At 33.1% G+C, this 20,458-nt stretch overlaps 1 protein-coding gene across 1 annotated transcript; it reads right to left on the bottom strand.

The window, feature by feature from the left end:
• Positions 1 to 260: 260 nt before the first annotated feature.
• On the bottom strand, positions 261 to 3,103 carry LOC132605964 (uncharacterized). Its single transcript, XM_060319254.1, has 3 exons — positions 2,945 to 3,103; positions 1,961 to 2,215; positions 261 to 725 (listed from the first exon to the last, which is right to left on the bottom strand). The coding sequence occupies exons 2-3, from the start codon at positions 2,190 to 2,192 to the stop codon at positions 466 to 468; spliced, it is 492 nt and encodes a 163-aa protein (XP_060175237.1). The 5' UTR covers positions 2,193 to 2,215; positions 2,945 to 3,103; the 3' UTR covers positions 261 to 465.
• Between the last annotated feature and the right edge of the window lie 17,355 nt (positions 3,104 to 20,458).

Raw genomic sequence — 20,458 nt, forward strand, 5'->3', positions numbered from 1 at the left:
TAGGTTGTGCACACCTCAGAACACCTACAAGCATTGCTGCTCAGTACAAGTATTGAGCCAATTATTGAAAATTCTCCCTCTCAATATAAAGAATACAACAACAACCACCCACTGTAATATATATCTAAATTACCTTGCTCATCAGTGAATTAATAACACTTCAAATTTTCGAACAAAAGCCTAAAGCATTTTGTCTTCATCACATTCACAGCACCGGTAACTTACAAATATAACAACTATCTTTAAGTAAGAAGTCAAACTAAATTCTAAATTTATCAGCAAAGCATTTATTATACGGTGAATCAAAAGTTAAATTTCCAATAGTACAGTGAGTAAAGAATCAAATAAATCTAATAATATTCTCGTACAAATTCCAAATGCAACAAATCTAATCATGAAGATCAATCAATGCAGTATAGTATATGTTATCTATATAAACTGAACGCATATGATATATAGAATCACCTAAAGGATTTCTCTCCTAGCATCATACCCGAACTGTGTTCGTTGAATATTCTGTTGCCTCTTCTTATACACCAATGCACCAAGACCAACAAAACAAACGGCTGCGATAACTCCAACTGCTATTCCAGCCTTCTTCCCGCTGGTCATTCCACCACTAGACGATTCCTTCGAATCCTCAGCACTCTCGTGGCTTATATCACTTGCAACTTCAGAATTTGGAGCTGGTGCTGGAGACGGTGAATCTTTTGAAGTAGCAGTACCTGTTGGGAAGCAAAGGTAACACCACAATAATAGAGTTATTTATCAGCAAAATAATAGCACTGGAAAAAATAAATAGTACAGCTCCCATAATAATTTAAGTAAATGGTCGTGCTAGGTACTATTGCTAACAAACTATTTCAGCAATGTAAAATGCGAGGCCAGAATTAGACAAGCATACATTAGAAGATACAGGAATCCGCAAAATTAAATAATTCAGTAGGTTTTAAAAGGTCAATAGAAGAACAAATAACATTCAGTACCAACAACTATCTAATCTCATGAGATTTTTTTTTTTGGGGTGGGGGTGGGGGGGTTGGGGGGGGGGGGGGGGAATAGCACTTTTTGGTCCTCCAATTATTGGTAAACTCTGATTTTAATCATTGTAATATTTGCTAAAGCACATTTAACTTTTAATTGTTTGAAATATACGTTTTTATTCCCTTCATGTAGGAAGTACATTACATTTGGACTACTTTAAAAATATATTAAAGTCAAATACGGAGTAACAATATAAGCTTAACATAAAATACAAGTAATTAAGTGGTGAAATGGTAAATAAAATACGTGCTAGGTACTGTCCTAACAAACTATTTCAACAATGTAAAATATTTTCCCAAAATTAAACAAACATACATTTGAAGATATATGAACCCGCAAAATTAAATAATACAGCAAGTTTTGAAAGGTTAACAGAAGAACAAACAACAAAATATTAAGCCCTCCATTCACTTTTACTTGTGACATTCGCTTCTCCAGAAACAATTTGACTAATTTTCGAAGTAGAATTTTATTAGATTAATTCAATATTTCAAAAATACTCCGTCGGCTCACTTTTACTTGTCCACTAGGGATTTTGCACACCCTTTAAGAAATAATAAATGTAGTACATAATTTATCATGATATCAGTATTAATTATTGTATAGCTTTAACAGATTTGAAAAATAATTTGAAATGAATAATTAATACTATGGGTAAAACTGGGAAAAAAAATTAACTTCTCGCAATATACTAAAAGTGATAAATAAAAGTAAAAATTTATTTTTTAGATACTGGATAAGTAAAAGTGAACGAAAGGAGTAATACTTAAAGGTCAAAAAATGAATTCTTAATAATATAACGAAAAGTTACACTTAAAACACTAGTCAAAGTTCAGGTAGTTTGACACTTGAGACGCAAAATGTTACAAGTAAAAGTGAACTGAGAGAATATAAGAGAAGATGTTGAAGGCAGTACCATCATTCACCGGTGATGGCGCCGGAGACGAATCCGAAGGGAGATCTGATGGTGGAGGAGCCGGAGGAGAAGTTAGATTTGATAAAGGCGACGAAGCAGGACTCTCCGGTGGAGAGGAAGCCACATCAGCACCGGATTCCGGTGCTGGTGCGGGCGAATCTGTACAGATACATTGTTCAACAAACAGAATAGCAAAGACAATTGTGATAGAAAACACTCGGACTGTCGCCATTGCTAACAACCTTCCTTTTCCGCCTGTTTACACACACAAAAAAAAAAAAAAAAAAACACTAAAGTTAGGAGTAAATCGAGCAGTTTACGAAAAAGCACTAAAATTAAAGTAAATCAAACAGTTTACCAAAAACCACTAAAATTAAAGTAAATCAAACAGTTTACACAAAAACACTAAAATTAAAGTAAGTCAAACAGTTCACACAAAAAACGCTAAAATTAAAGTAAACGAAACAGTTTACAGAAAAACTAAAATTAAAGTAAATCAAACAGTTTACGTAAAAACGCTAAAATTAAGGTAAACCAAACAGTTTACATAAAAACGCTAAAATTAAAGTAAATCGAACAGTTTACAATGCAGATCTTGAGATCGAAAAATCGTGTTTGCGAGATAAAATTAAAAGTAGTAAATCAAACAGTTTATAGTAATTTATAAGACACTTCAAAAAATTTATATTACTGAATAGGACATTGTTTGATTCTAAAATTATTATATACAGAACCTTCCTTAGAGACTATCAAACAGTTTACAATGCCAAAAAATGCAGATCTAAAGTGAGATCTCTCTATATAACAACTATATTTTATGTGGAACCGATCATTCATGTTATATTGTATTATATGCTTTCAACAAGAGCAATTAGCCATAGCAATATTGGAACAAATGACGCGGTTATAGAGAGATTAGACTGCATTTTGAAGTAAAAAAAAAGGAGATTGAAAAATCGTGTTTAGAGAGAGAAAGAGAGTTACCTGGTTGGAAGTGTAGAGAGAGAATAAGGGAGTGCTAGATTAAGGGGGAAATGTTGGATTTGTTAGTAGCGTGAAAAAGAAGGAAGAGGAATTCTGTTTTTGGATCTGAATTCGAATGTCGAAAGTCGCTTACTGTAAGGATAGATAGATTAGGAGAAAAGTTGCGTATTTTGGGTTAAATACTCACTCCGCAACTATCGTATCTCATGAGATATCATATTTGGTTTTTTAGTTTTTTTTTTCTTTTCTAATTTTTATGATTTTCTTGTTTTTATATTGCAAATTTGAAATATATTTCTTCCTAGATAATTTTTTTTAAAACAAATTTTCACTTTTTAGAACTAGAATTCATTTAACTTGTTAGCCATTATAATTTAATATAACAATTTCTATAATTATGTTTGTAATCACTAATTTAATATTCTTTAGTTTCTACTCTAACCTTATCATAAGGGTGTTTTTTGGTACGACCGGAAATGATTCATATTGAAATTTTTTTTAGAATTTTTTTTTCCTATAAAATTAGTGGGTTTCTTACTTATTTTCTTGTGTATGGTACATAAGCAGAAATTACTATCCCAAAAATATTTGAATATAATCTAGTTAAATACTATGAGAGCTGGGATGAGGGATTGGGATGTGAGGTGGTAGTAGTGGGGGACTACGGGGCGATGGGGGGAGAGGATGGGGTGTGTTGGAGGCTGGAGAGGAGACAATTAATGTGAAATATATTTGTGAAATTTGCTTTCCCAACTTCACCTAGAAAAATTATTTTCTTCATTTTTAAGAACTTATTTTCCTAAAGAAAATAATTTTCAAAATATTTGACCAACCAAACATAAAAAAACTGGCAAACATATTTTCTCTCCGTACCAAATACACCCAAAATGACAAATAAAATAATTTTTAAAAGAGATAAACTTGGGCTAAAGGAGGGGACATAAAAATCAACAAAGAATAGGCTATGAAAGGCAAGTTTTGATGGTTAGAATTAAGAGGTCATAAACTACTTCATACTTGTATCGGTAAGAAGTAACATACGAATATCAATTGAATTAATTGAGATAAGCAAAAATATAGTTATAAAGTAGAAAAAAAATAAGAGTAGAAAGATGGAGAAAAGGCCTAAAATCATACACTATCTTTGAGTTTAGGTTCAAAATCATCCAAATAGTTTCAAATGGAGCACTAATAATACACAATGTTTGCAAAAGTGGTGCACTTTTGCACACAACCCAAACGGCTGGTTAAGTTTTAACGGATCTGTTGTTATCTGCTCATCACATCACCACTTCACCAAGCAAAACAAAATGTCCAATCTACCGTTACCCACTCGTAATGTGTTATTTGGGTCATAACCTCAGCGGATATACATTAATTATCTAAGCCACATGCAGTGAGGTTTCAGAACAATTAGTTTCGTGTTTCTCCCATTTCTGGAGAATTCACGAGCAGCTCCTACTTTGAATCAAATGAAATATACTATGTGAATATATAGGCATATAAAATGGAAGCAAAAGGTTGTGAGAATTGAGAACTGAAAAAAAGGTTGAAGAAGAAATAGAGACTGGGCAGAAAAGGCAGAGGATTAAAATGCTCACTGAAGATGGTGAAAAATTCAATTGCTACCTGAAGATTGTGATCTTCTTATGAGACAATGTGTTTATGACTACTAATTTAGGTTTATACCAAAATTGCTACTTGGGAAACTTAGGAGCAAGACGCTTTTGTTTGTTGGAGACACGCTGATCAATAAAAACCAATGGGAATCCAGCGTTTCTTTGGCCCAATCTGTTTTCCTTTTGGCTAAAAATGTTTAAACAGAATTGGTTCTTCATTAATTTTCAAGATATATATTTAATTTATTTTTTCCCTTTGTATATGTAAAACTAATACTTCTGTCCCAATTTATGTGACACAATTCGGACTTTGAGAGTTAAATCTTTTAGTTTGGTCGTGAATTCGAACAAATTTTTAAGCTTTTTAAAATAAAATAAATATATTTGGAAGCTACGTAAAAAGTACTATATAATTTTAATAATTCAAAATTTTTAAAAGACATACGAATAAATTACGGTCAAATAAAGGCTCGTTTGAATCTCAATCCAAAATATGTCATTGGGGACGGAAGGAGTACTCAGTTTTTTGTTTTTTTTTTGTTTTTTTTGTTTTTTTGGTGAAGTGGTCATGTGATGAGCAGATGAAAACAAATATGTTAAAACTTAACCGGCCGTTTGGGTTGTGTGCAAAAGTGCACCACCTTTGCAAACATGGTGTATTATTAGTGCGCTACTTGAAACTATATGGATGATTTTGAACGTAAGCCCAAAGATAGTGTATGATTTTGGGCCTTTTCTCAAGTTAGGCAGACGTGGGTGAGGTTTTCGGTGTTGGTTTTAAATAGTTATTTTTCTTTTTGATCTTTTTCTTATTTTATCGTTTTTCTTTAAATAAATAAAAAGTGTGCTCATACTCTAAACGAAATATCTCCTGAAATATATATAATTGAATTGACCCAAAAGTAAGCTTTTATTTTTTTTCCTAATGCGTAGCAATCTGTAGATTGATATTGAGAAAAATCAAAACTCTGTAAACATAAATAGAATTTTTAACTGTTTCTAATTCAAAATTACTATTTTACTACTATATAGAAGCATGGGTTTCCTCATGCTTCGTCATCAGTCCTCGTTTAAAAAAAATAATAAGGTGGACCCCATATTAAAAACACCAAGAAATATTAAAAAAAAGCGAAAAAAGTGGAGCCCACCATCTTCAAACTCATGTAAAAATAAAAAAATAAAAATGGACCCCATATTAAAAAAATCAAGCAATATTAAAAAAAAAAATAATTGAACCCCATATTAAAAAAAAAAAGCAATGTCAAAAACAAAACGTGCCGCCCATATTATACTAAAAACACCAAGCAATATAAAAAAAATAATAATAAGGTGGGCTCCATACTAAAAACACCAAGCAATATTAAAAAAAAATGTGGGAAAAAAAGTGGACCCCACCGTTTCCAAACTCTTGTTAAAAAAAAAAGTGGGCTCCATATTACAAAAAACAAGCAATATAAAAAAAAAAAAACGTGCACCCCATATTAAAAAAATCAAACAATATTCATGTAATTCCCAAAGTATCCCCATTAAGTTAATAATGGTGGATTCATTGTCACATGCGTATCAACCCATTAGTGAGAGCAAATGAAATTATTGTACAGCAAAAAACATGGACCCCATATTATTGCTTTTCTTCAAAAGGTTAATAGCCAAACCATACAATTTTCTTTGTTTTCTTATATTAGGTTGAGATCTAATCTAGATATTTAACTGTTATATTAGGTATTCCGCCATGTCATTTATTTGTTATTTTACTAAAGTAAATATACTTAAAATATTTATATTTTAAAATAAGATAGAACCTAATTATTTTTTTATTTTTTTCCTTACTCTAATAAATGTAAAAAGAGATTAATGTCGTAAAAGAAAAAATAATATTAAATGGAGATCAAATAATTAATAAGGTAAATTAGTCAAATTATAATTCTAATTGTTGTTTTCTTAAAAAACCGTACAAAAGACAACATGACAAGTAAAATGAGCTGAACCAAGAATATTTACCAAAAATTAAAAAATAGTAGTTCTTCGTTTAAATAGAAAATCAAATTTCTACTTTGTTTCGTTTTAAACATGTAAAATTAATTTAATAATTTCAATTAGAATTATCCAAATCAAAATTTGATAAAAAATAATAAGTATTGTTTAAGTCCAATCTACATACATTAACAATAGAATATTTTACACCTTTAAATTAATCAAATTAAAATTTAAAGTATCAACTGATGCTTAAATATTGCTATTGTTTTATTCCAAGGAGAGAAAAATAGTTTTCTTTTAAACAAGTATTCTGTTTTAAAAAGTTAATAAATTTTTGCCAACTTTGTATTCGTAGCAAACACTAATATAATAAAGTTTTGAATAAGGAACACAAACTACAATGTTATGTTAATCGTGTTTTTGAACATAGTGTGTCTATATATATATGCATAAAACAGTGCAAACTTATGCATATTTATTAGTAATATAAAATACATATATATTATCACTATCCAAATATAACTATATACGCATAGGTGAACTATAATTTAAAGTGTTGGGCCATGCGCAGCACGAGCATATGCCGTCTAGTCTCTTATAAAGAAGCCGCTAACGGTAGCTGCTTCCGGTCGTACGGGTACTTTAGGGATTTGGGTTATCTAATTTAATTCCCTTTTCATCTTAAAATTGGTTTTTCCCCAACTTTGATAGCTGTTTTTACCACTGATTCCTCTGTGCTCTTCTTCCGAAAACTTCACAGCTCTTCAAATTTCTCCTCCGCTTTGGCTCATCTGTTTTGCTCTTCTCTGACCTTGTTAAATTTCATAACTCTTCAAAGTTCTCCGATTAGTTCTGTTGCGTCTGCTTCTAATGTGTTTAATTTTATGCTTTCATTCAACATTTATTAGTTCAGTTGTGTTCTGTCTGTTTGGGTTCCCCTGCTTCTAACATGTTTAATTTTTTTGCCTTCATTCAACATTTATTTTTACTAAGTCTTTCCTTTTTGGAAGGGAGAATCAATGATATAGCCAATTTCCTTCGTGGGTTTTTGGATGCATATCCTAATGGATATTAGCTGTAAATTTTCCACAACATTTGTTTTTGGTTTTCCTGGGGTAAGAATTTGATTCATATGGAATCCTGAAATTGCAACATGGATGTATATTTAATATCCAAAACAATACATAGGTTTTACTGAAACCATAATTTAAGTGTAAACTTAGAAAGTAAACAGACTTGAAGTCCTACACAGAACCTAAAATCTCAATATAGAGAGTATCTTCTGTGAGGTTCTCTTTACAACAGAAAGAAGAAAAGCAAAAGGGATAACTTAATCTTTTGTAGCGAGCCAAAAAAAAAAAAAAAGAGTTGGTAAATATGATAAGTCTGTTTTGGATGAGATATGCTCCACTACCCAATCCTTTAACCGAATTTGCTTAAGAGCCCGTTTGGATTGGCTTATAAGTTGCCCATAAGCTGTTTTCAGTTTTTTTGGGTGTTCGGCTGGCCAGCTTAAAGTCATTTTGTGCTTAAAATAAGCCAAAAAATTAATTGGGTTTGTTTGACTTAACTTATCTAAAACAGCTTATAAGCTGAAAACAACTTATAAGTCAAAAAAAAAAAAAAGTTGGACTATACTAACTTATTTTTTTTTTGGCTTATAAGCTGTTTTTATTTAGCCCATCCAAACAGGCTCTAATACTGTAGTTCTTATTAAATATTTGAATCTCATTGCTTAACTTTACCTAAAGTAACAAAATGAAAACTAAAATTTTGATCGTTTTCACAATAAATACTGACTTTACCCAAAGTAACAAAATGAAAACTAAAATTTTGATCGTTTATGTATTTTATACTAGATGAGATTTTGCCTGCGCTACAATTTCAGTGCTGCCTTAAAAAAATAATTGAAATTGCATGTCTCCGCTCTTCATGTTTTGCCGTGTGCTGGATGCTTATTTACGCTATCGTTGATCTTTTTGTTACACCTCGTAGTTTTATATATGAAATCTATTAGGCATTAGTTGTTTTAAGTGTAGACCTGGAGGACTTCCTAGGATATGTGAGATTGTATGCACCTATCTCATGGTTACGAGGGTTTAAGTTCATATAATAAGCTACGGAAGGATTGGAGGGGCAATTTTGGTCCAACTTTGAGAAAGAATATCTTTTAGTTTATAAGGAGTTTTGAATTAAAGCAAAAGCCTAAATTGAAGTTCATGAAGTCTAGTTTCCAACGCAACAAACCGCTCGTCGATACGATGTCGGAATAGAGAATTATGGATGTTACAAGTTAGGTGGGCAGAGCAGGGGACTGCACTGCTCGAACGCACAGTGTCGGACGCTGCTACAGTGCCAACCGACTCTAATCCACTATATAAGGGCTAAAACCCATCTTTTTCTCCATAACAAATTTCCCAAATATTCTAGAAAGCTCAGCCAACATAGGAGAGCTTATATACACCACAAAGTGAGGATTTTACATAATTTTCAAGTGATGAAGTATTAATCGAGATCCAGGTAACGTATAGTCGCGATAATAGTTTTGTTTTGGAGTTGACTTGGATTCAAGTAAACATTGAAGATTTTGCTATCCTAGCAAAAGTAAGGTATGAATCTCTTTTTATTAATATTGATTTAGGAATATTTACGAGAATAAGAGTTATAATTATTGCGTAGGTATTGTTGGCGTATGGATTGAGGTTTGAAGAAAGTTTTGGATGAAATTGTGCATATTTATCTTGTAGAAAGTTTTGGATGAAATTGTGCATATTTATCTTGTAGAATCTTGATGATGTTGTTGTCGATGTTGTTGGTATTGTTTGGGAGTTGTTTTGATATTTGGAGAAAGTAGATAATATAGGGGAAATGCTGTCCAAATTTTCGTAACCCAAAGTTAGTCTTCAATAACTAGTACATCTAAATTGAGATAGGAATATGATGGAAGTGTGATTAAAGATATGCTTCTCACTATATAGGTTCGGGTAAAGGGCGAGCATCGGAGTAAAGGATACTTTAAGTGGTGGCTTGACGAATAAGGTATGTAAGGTGTTTGTTTCCCTTTTTCTTTGGCACGAATCCAACTAGAACATAAATATGAGCGTTCCATAACAAATCCACTCCATTCCCATGCTTTGTATTTCAAATCTTAATGTCTTGTTATTTGATTGATTCTTAAAATATTATTTTACTCATCATCAATTACTTCTTTGGACTCGATACGAATTCCATAAGTTATTCGGAGGCTACCGACCTTATGTCAATCCGAAGGGCCAAGGTCAGATTATTGACTTCTCATGCATTGTATATATATAAATGTATTGCACTATTTTACTACACCGTGCCGCGCTATAGTCGGCCGGGCATGGCGCGTAGATGCGCACACCACTGCAGTGGACATGTTATGATATTGCCCCGGACGCGGGCTAATGATGATAACACTGAGCCTAAATGGTCGGGCATGATATTATGTATGACACCGAGCCTTAACGGCCGGGCATGATTTTACACATATAACACCGAGCCTCATGGCCGGGCATGGATACTATCTGTTATGTGTGTGTGTGTATATATATATATATATATATATATATATATATATATATATATATATATATATATATTATCATGCATTGCATCTCGTGCTACTTCCAGATGTTCAGTTTTCTTTTGCCCTTATTAATGTTACATTATATCTTAATTATGTTGTTACTCTCCCGCTTTACATACTCAGTACTTTTATCCGTACTGATGTCCCATTGCCTGGGCCGCTGCATTTCGTGCTACAAGCTCCGATAGGATTATTGAAGAGCAACCGCAGTAGGATTTTCCAGCTTCAGCGGTGTTAGCAAGTGCCACTACTTTGGACTTGCTATCTTTTGGTACTTTTCTGTTAGTATAATATATGTTCATATGTATATTCTTAGAGGCTCATGTACATAGTGGGGTATGTAATATTATGTATGGCCTTGTCGGCCTTATTTTGAGCTCTTGATACTTTTCTGATAGCCTTGCCGGCTTTGTGATACTTGTGATGTTGTAGCGACCTTGTCGGTTCGCATATGAATATATATGTTGGATTATTGGATATTTCTATGTTGGGCCTTTTCTGTGTGCATGTGTTCTTTTAATTAGGGTATATGATGCTCAAAGTAACTATTAAGTTAGGTGGTCCGGCCTATGGGCCGGAGCCCGTCATACCCCTCGGTGGGGTGTGACACTTTTCGTCCGCCCATTTAAAAACATTTATATTACATTGTAGGTTGCTCAAGCGTTTGGAGTATTGACACTTCTAAAAACAAGTTTCTTTATCAATGGATCCTGGACAGAGAAAAAAAAATCCTCGCACAATGGCTGAGACTTGTGATAAGAATGTCAGATGCCGTGAAATATATCGCGATATGCCTGTAGCTGAAAAGAATGCACTTTTGCTACATCGGCGTTTACAAAGAAGAGAGGCAACAACTAGGCGACTTCTTCCAAATACAAATTCAGTTAATCCTGTTGAACCTACATGTGTTAGTCAGGATAATGCTGATGCTGGATGCTCTTCTTCTATTTCAAAAACTGGTTAGGACTTAAATTCGTTAATTGCTTTTTGGCTTTATATGCGTCTCTCTTACAGACACTTATGTGATAGTAGTCACTGCATGCGACGATTTTACGGCACCAGATGTGCTTTAAAAGGGAAAAACTGTAGCCTATCCTTTCCGTGTTTTTGCAAAAGGTAAGCTTGTTAATCCGTATTGATCATTTACGTTTCTGCGTTTATTGTGCATACAGATTTACTCGAACATTGTGCTGAATGAGGTTCAACATCGGGTGCCTCAAATCAGTCACATGCTCCAAGCTTTGAAAGGCTTTCAACTGCCGGTTAGTACAAACATAAAACTTCACCTAACTTGTTCCTTGTTTCTTTCTTTTTCCGTTTCTTAAAGTTGTTTGATAGATGCAAGTCAAGTAAAGTATAAGAGAAATATGACTAATATTACTCAATTACACTCTGATTATGTTTCGTTAAAAAATGTAAACCCATCAATATAGATACACTGACATTTCTAAGTTTTATGTGGATTTCTTTACTGTCTGTTACTTCTACAACTAATTTGCCAAATTCTCATCAGTTACGTCTCCTTTCTAATTCTCTATAACTCAGAACAAAGATTGAGAAAGAATGAAATGTGCGGGATTGTCAGAGATATCAAAGTCTGTCGATTAGCAATTGTCATAACCTTGGATTAGGGGAAGACAATGCTAATATCACAGGTTAGCCCCACTGATATTTTCCTAATTGTATTCTCAATTAATATTACTTCTCTTAAAGGATATTTTTCTCTAGGGATAAAATAATGAATCTCCATTTGTTTTATTGTTGGCTTCTGCACCTTTTCGGTTTTCGTTTTATACTTACAATGTATAGAGTACTCCATTCGCTGACTTTTCATTAGGCATATATGGTTGGAAGTATTTCTCAGAACTTCCTCATGACTTTCAGAAAATTTCATCCTCATAAGCTCTTTTTACCTTTGAATTTTCTGATAGATAAATTAGGTTAAGAAAAAATAAAATATTGAGAATAAGTATTTGATGAATAAAAATCTGTAAATAAATATGAGAGACAGGACAATGAAAATGATAGAGGAATAAGATGATTTTCTCACTATAAGTTTGAATTTGCTTTAGATGGAAGTCGTGCTAAGCATGTCCACTGGCTTCCATTTTCTGTAGATTTAATTGAGTTAGCTACCCACCAATTAGTTCTCATTTGAGAGCTTCATGTTCGAATAGGACCATGGTTGTAGCAGGTATGCTGGCGAAACATTTACCAGCTAAAGGAATGAAGGTTCTCAATTATAAATGGTAGAATTATGCATATGTAAGAATTTCCAAGTACTTATTCCTATAAAGAAGATGCAATGCACATGCCTTCAAATTTGGAGATCTTAAATTTAGTTGAAGTTTTCTTAGTACGTGTAGATAATGCGTCCCCGGTTCCAATAGTGCATACGCAGAAGCTGCGTGACTGCCAAATGAGAATTATGTGTGTAAAATGTTGGTCAAACGTGACTTTGTCATTAGTACGATGCATCCCTCTTAACAAGCGTTAGAATGGGCCTCAGTTTCATAATGAATTGTATGAAAATGAAATAGTTCTACTGGCCAATTTTTTTTACTATAACTTGCTTTTTATGCAGCTCATTTTAGATGGACTAGGCCTATTTGGATAGATAATCCTGTCACTTTTCCATAGATTCCATCTTTTCGATACTGCTGATGGCAAGGGAATTGAAAGATAAATAGAACTATCAGAAGAAAAGATGAAATTGTTGTAAAAGAGTGAATTATGTTTCTTTAGATGAAGATGTTTGAAACTCAGATTAGTATATAATCCAAGGTTTGGATGGCCACTTTAGATTTCAGATATTCCTTTTTGTTTTCTGAGTAATTCGGAACCATAGTACTAGGTTTAGCTGCTGTCTTGTATTGCATGACTTTTCCGACTATGGAAGCTGCATAACATTTGATGAATTAAGCGGTACCTCTAATATGCTTCAAGATGCATAACGTTTTCTAATATGTTGGGCCCGGGCTTTCACCACTAGTATATTAGAAAAGACTTAAATTACGCATGTAGCGCATTTCAGATTCATATGTAGAAGTAATTTCTAGGGAGCCTTTTTTGCTTTGTCCCTTACCTTCGTTCTCTTTTGATTTCGGAGACTTGCGTTCTACCATCTTTTCAATATCTTCAAAAGAGATGGAGCTATGTTACTTTTTAGAAGGAATTTAAATGAAATAATCTAATTCATTTTTCTATGCATGCTTTAAAATGAGTATAAGTTATTTACTATCACATGCATTAAAAAATGTACATGAAGTAATCAGATAATAAACTAATATATAAACGAAAAACACTGAATCTGTGTGAATGATGTAGCAATTATGCCCGCTTCTAAAAGTAAACTTCTTGTCACATATATTTAATTTTCACCCGATTACTTTTGGTGAATCCATTTTGACCTTGGCTCTCATTTCAATTTCCTGATGTTCACTGACTTGATGCCTAAAGAAGAGATAAATAACAAAGAAGAGAAGACAGTAATATGTAATGCAATACAACAAAGGGAAATACAGTAGTGAAATAAGAAAATTATATAGTTCGGAAATCAAATAATTTTTTTATCTCAATCCAAATCTCATATATATATATATATATATATTCATATATTAATACTTCAGTTCAATTCAAATTAAAAGCTAACAATATCTAAATGAAAACTTTATCATCAAGTGAATGGTAGATATTTTCTAAGCCCCATAAAAGAGATTTAAGATGGAAAAAGGAATAAGAAGAAGTGGAGGAATACTAACTTTAATAAGAAAAAGAAAAAATAAAGAAGTGTCAAGCCCTTCATCCCGTTGATACTCCATGAAAGTTTCTCCAAATGGGATCGCGGGATAAGATTAACCTCTGCAAACAAATGTAGGAGGAAATTTTAGTTTTTTTCTTTTTGATTGACAGTTTTAACTTTTTTTGAATTGGCAGTTTTATTTTCTTTATGATTTTTCAAACTCCATAGCATAGAACGTGTTTTGTTAGTTTGCAGCCTTTTTATTTGTTTTTTTAAAATTGTGATGTTTGAAGGGATGACACTTGTCCTCCCATCATTCTTTTGCCTCTCCTATTATATATAGATAAAAGAATTTTATTACTTGACGCGATGTACGCACAAAGGGAATTAGAAATGTTGATTGAAGTTTTTGTCCTTCATTAAAAAACCCTATAATAGACAAAATAATCATTTACTATTTTCATTTTTAGGAAAAGTAAAAACAAAACTAACATTATTTTTGGCAAAATAATAGTTGTCATAGGAATCCTTTTTGGCTTTGACAATATTTAAGCACTTCCGTTTCTTTTCAGTTCTAGAAGTGCTGCTTATTTAGGTTTATTAGGAGTATTTTTTATTTTTTTTTAATTTTTTTTTTATATAAAACAAATGTTGAGTCCTTGTGTAATACAATTACAAGATCTTTTTAAAAAGGAAACATCACGAACAGAACATAGGTTCTTGGTTAATTGGTTTGTTTTAGCTTTGGTTTAGCCGACTAATTTTGTTTGAATTTGTGCTCCTCTCATGGAGGTTATATTGCCAATTGCTTATATAATCAAAAAGATACAATGGGAGGTGTGCATAATTTTTTTTATTGTCTTTACTTTGTTTCATTCATAATTCTGTCTATTATCTGTGGTTCAGATATATTTATTCTGTGATGTTTATCAACTCACGTGTCGGTTAATATCATATCAATTCTGATGGCAAATTGAATTGGGTTAGTTTTTTTTTTATTGAGTTTTTATCTATTAGATTCTAAAAAAAAGAGTTTTTATTTATTAGTTTCTTTTTTTTTTAAGATTTTTTTTTTATTTGTGTTAGTATACTCAAAGTATAGTGATTTTTGTGTAGTTAAGTATTTTTTATGAAAATAGCAATAGTTACTGAATTTATTGTGATTGTTCATATACCTATTAAATATTATTGTTATTGTTTAATATACCTATTAAAGAATGTTAAAAAGTCGGTTAATTTTCTGAATTTTTATTGCCTGCGAACATTGTCTAACCTTTAGGAATATTTGAAGTTACGTGAAAATAGACATTTTTAAAATTTTGTTGTAACTAAAGTTCCTGTATTTTCCTATGTAACTTTAAATTTTAATCTCTTTTGTTGGACTAATTCATTCTTCTCTTTCAATTTGGTTAGCCAAAGCACTATATTTTTCAATAAGTATGATCATCCCTTTTATTTTTCACTTTAAATTCTTAGGAGTAAGGTATACATACTAGGACTGTTCAAAGCCGAATCATTACCGATAACCCAATCGCAAAATTGGCCTATTGGTTTATTGGTATTGGGTTACCGGATTAACGGTTGGTGAACGGATTAAAATTTTATAGTTAATGACTTATCGGTGCGGGGGCAGATTACTCAATTTTCTAACTTATGGCTACCTTAACTTTTGCAATATTTTGCCCGTCTTTCTAAGTTCATATGTTTCATTTGATAGCTAGGTTGGCAGAGACTGACAGATTTAATGTTCTCGAAGATAGTAATATGGTAAATTTCTTATTCTTGACATGTTAAAGTCGTTATTTTGGTTCTTCATATGTGTGTATTTTAGATAAAGTTTTATGTTAAGGATGACTATGCTTTAATTTATATGCAACAAAAATTTCTTCAATCATCTATTGTTGTAGAGATTTATTGGCTAAATCAACATATAGTTAGCGTTTCAATTCAAAATAGTAATGGTCATATAAAATTTGTTGTATTTAAAATACATTTTGATATCCATGTTCTAGCAATATATGATGTTTCATTTTGTTGTTGCACCTCCCCACATTTATTATTCAGTAGTAAAAACAACTTGCGATAGTATTTTTCGCTAAATAAAAGTTTAGTTGGCCCAATACTTTATTTTGGCCAATTTGCTAGAAATATATGTATGTTGAATATCATAATTAATGGTTTAGAAATTCTAATTTGCGGTTTCTTCCTCATGGAATTAGCTTTGTAGGATCAATACTCCCCATCTTCAATTATTTATACTTTTTATTTTATAACTCAAACACAATTTTTGATAAAATTTTTATGTGATATTTGAAATAATTAATGTTCATTGAGACAAAGGCACTATTGGTTGAACTTTTAGACCTTCATCAAAAGAATTTACAATTGGCAAAATAATTATTTAATATTTTTCTCATTAAATATATGTTTAATTACACATAAACACTAATAATATTGTATATTTTTTGGAAAACTAAAAAACCCATCATTATTTTTGGAGTCCTTTTTATGTAAAAGCTCCTAATATCAGATTATAAAACTTTGCCGAATTAATTGAGGCTTTGTTATGTATAATTGATTCTTTTTTTTTAATCTCTGGTGATTCAATTATCAATCAATAATTACATGATAATTTTCATATTTAGAAGAAAAAGTATTCAAATCGATTAAGACGTTTGAATCTGAATACACATCTGAATGATTAAGATGTTGTCTCTAGATCTGAACACAGAATGATTAAGACTGTTTGTTTTTCAACATCTGAATATGCATAATGTATTTATTGAAAAATAATAAATATAACATTCAAATAAAAAAGTAATCAAATATTAGAAAATAAATACAAATTTAATAAAATAAAATATTATTTGATAAAAAATGAAACATTTATGTTCGCTAGTAATGATGGAGATCCTCCGTAGCGGTGGTGGGTGGGTAAGTGGTGGAGGATAGGGTGGAGGAATGGGTGGAGAGATGAGTAGTGGTGGAAGGTGAGTGGTGGAGTGGGGGGTTTGGTGGTGGGGTGGGGTTGAAGTTGGAGTGGAGGGTGGGTGCGTGGGGGTGGAGGGGTAAGTGGTGGGGAGTTGAGTGTGGGTCGGGTTTGGGGTGGGGTGGGGTGGGGTGGGGTTCGAGTGAAGGGTGGGTGGTGATGGGGGTGGGGTTGAGGTGGAGTGGTGGGTTAGGGTAGGGTAGGTGGGTTGGGGTAGGTGGTGGTGGGAAGTGAGTAGTGGCGGTGGGGGTGGGTTGGGTAGTGAGTGGAGTTTTGGAGTGAGGATTGGTGGTAGGGGTGGGGGTGGGGGTGGGGGTGGGATTGGAGTGGAGGGTGAGTGGTGTGGTGGGGTTGAGGTGGAGGGGTGGGGTTGGTGGTAAAAATTATCCATACAGAAATACCTCTTAATGATATTAAGACTTGGTTCATGATCTTAATGATTAAGACATATTCAAACCGAATAAGTGCTTAGATCATAATGTAAACAAATGCACTTAATGACCTAAGTGTCACACCCCTACCAGGAGTATGACGGGCTCCGACCCGTAGGCCGGGAACCACCTGACTTATCCTTTACTGTGAACATTATAAACCATAACTCAAAGGACATCTACACGCAGAAAAGGCCCAACATAGAAATATCCGATTATTTAGCACATATATTCATATGTGGACCGACAAAGTCGCCACAACATAACGTATATCATAAAGCCGGCAGGGCTAACAATAAAGTATCAAGAGCTCAAATTAAGGCCGACAAGGCCACCAAAATATTATACAACAATATGAACTGGTGGGGCTATAAAACATCTAACTGTACACACACACGTCTACAAGCCTCTACATAGAACACAAATGATCATAAGGACAATACCAAATAGAATGCAGCTCCGAAGTAAGTGGAGCACTCCTGAGAATCCGCTGATAGGGCACCTACAGGTCAGATCCGTCTTCTTGCCTACCTGCAGGCATGAGCGCAGCATCCACAAGAAGGGACGTCAGTACGAATAATGTACTGAGTATGTAAGGCATGAGTAACAACATAATATAGATATGGAAGGTAACATGGAATAAGAGAGATAACCTGTACATTTGGATGCCTCTTAAGGCGGATGTCATGTATGCTCAACTTTTTAAAAAAACTTTTTCTTGCATACATATATATAACATCATCATCATAACGTACCCGACCTTTTAGGACTCGGTGTGTAACGTACTCGGCCCTTTCGGGACTCGGTGTGTAACGTACCCGACCTTTTCGGGACTCGGTGTGTAACGTACCCGGCCCTTTCGGGACTCGGTGTGTAATGTACCCGGCCCTTTCGGGACTCGGTGTGTAATACCAACTAATCAGTGGTTGCACAATAGGTGCCATACCCGGCCGACTATAGCGCGGCTCGGTGTAGTAAAATACATACATACATATATATATATATATATATATATATATATATATATATATATATATATAAATATATATTATATATATATATAAAGCATGCATGAGAGCCAAATAAAAGCTATAACTACTTCGGAGTGACGTAGGGTCGGTAACCTCCGATTTTCATTATGAAATTATCATCATCGCTATATCTCACCTTGAAGGAACAATTATTATAAGGTGAGATCAACAACAATGAATAAAATCGAGAAAATCATGAAATAATCTCATAATAGTATTAACATTATAAGCTTTGGAATTTCTAGAATTAAAATCATCATCATCATAGAAACATTCTCATGTTTAACATCGTCATTCATATTGTAAAAACATGTCCGTTGTTGTCATAAAAGCTTATAGAATCATAAATCTTTGACTCGGAAAATAGGGACATTTTGGAAAATATTTATGGATTATCAAGAAGTCATGCCTTTGAATCATAAACTCTATGAATCATGAATTTTTAGCTTTTGGGAATAAGAATATTCTTGGAAAACATTTATGGATTCACATAAAGGGATCATGGGACATTTGGAAAACACCTATTGGATTCATTCATAAGAAATGAATCATGCCTTTAGAAGAAAGGGACTAGCCTTAACATACCTGTTCAACCTCCAGTTATCCACACTTATTCGTTCGAATTCGTGAGTCTACATTTAAGAGGATTCACACTATCATTAGACTCATCATAGTATAGTTATACTAGAATTTCAAGTCAAACTACTCTATATTCTGCCGAAAATCGGGCAGCATCTCCCCTGTTTATATGCCTAGCTTGAAATTCCAATTCAGCAACCAACAACATCAACGACAATGCCAATAGTAATAACATCATTTCCAACACCAACATATGCCATAAAACAGCCCACACGCTGTTTTCCAACTTCTATAACGAACCAACTTACTATACAATTATTTAACGACTTTATCTCCGTAAATAAGCCTTAAATAATACCAAAAGAGAAAGATTCATACCTTTTTTTCTTGATAAGATAGCAATATCCTCAATATACACGCTAAAATCCACCGCAAAACAATACTAGAATCACAACCATGCGTTACCCGGACCTAAACCACTACTCCGCTACTTGAAAATTGCTCACTTTTTAATACCCTCACTCTCCCTTCTAAAATCTGGAAATTTCTGGGCAAATCTGGGCTAAAATCTGGTGAAAAAAGAGGGTTCTTACCCTTTTTTATAAGGGTCAAATTCGGGTCGGGTTCACTGCAGCATTTTACGGTAGCAGTCGGTACTGTAGCACGCGTTTCTGCTCTGTCAGCCTGATTTGTAACGTTCATAATTCTCTACACCGATGTCCTATCGATGAGCGGTTTGTTGCGTTAGAAAATAGACTCGGCGAACTTCATTTTAGGCTTTTGAAACACTTTAAAACTCCTAATATTCTAGGAGATATGCCCCTCCAAAGCTGACTAAAAATCTTCCCAAAATCCTGCTGATATTTCTCAAATTTTCATCAAACTTATTTTCTTCAATTTGCTTGATCTCGAAATCTTCCGAAACTCTCCATACATGATATTTATCATTTATTATACTTGATAATGGCCATGTTCTTGTGTTTCAAAATAGTCTTTCTCGATTACGACTTACGAGATTGTAATTCATCCTTTACTTCATTGTTACATACTTTCCATGACTTGTACCTTCCAAAACATCATGGGACGTCTCCGATACTCCATTACTACGGTGATGTACGTGGTATGCTCATGCTCTGAAAGTGCGGGGTGTAACACTAAGGTCTGAACCATTCAGATTCAGACCTCCGTTAAGTGCAAACAAATGAGGCCTAAGTATCTAAATAAATGAGATGGTGTGCTTAAGTTATTTTGGCTAATTAAGTTGCACCATGTAAAAGGAAATAAATATTGTAACTTGACGAACTTTTTTTTTTTTTTTTTTTTTGTATTATGTATGATTTCCACAGTCCTATCTTTTTAAACGTTAGTTGTATCTGTATTAACGTTTCATATAATTTGTTCCTCTATTTATACATTTTTGTAATGATTTACACGATAGACATGTGCAGCGCACATATGCTAAAACTAGTATGTTATAGGACAAAAACTATAAAAAAAAGTTTAAGATATATTTATAAATTACATTATAAATATTTT

Source organism: Lycium barbarum, chromosome 8 (genome assembly GCF_019175385.1).
Source record: "Lycium barbarum isolate Lr01 chromosome 8, ASM1917538v2, whole genome shotgun sequence".
In the NCBI taxonomy this organism is placed as follows: Eukaryota; Viridiplantae; Streptophyta; class Magnoliopsida; order Solanales; family Solanaceae; genus Lycium; species Lycium barbarum.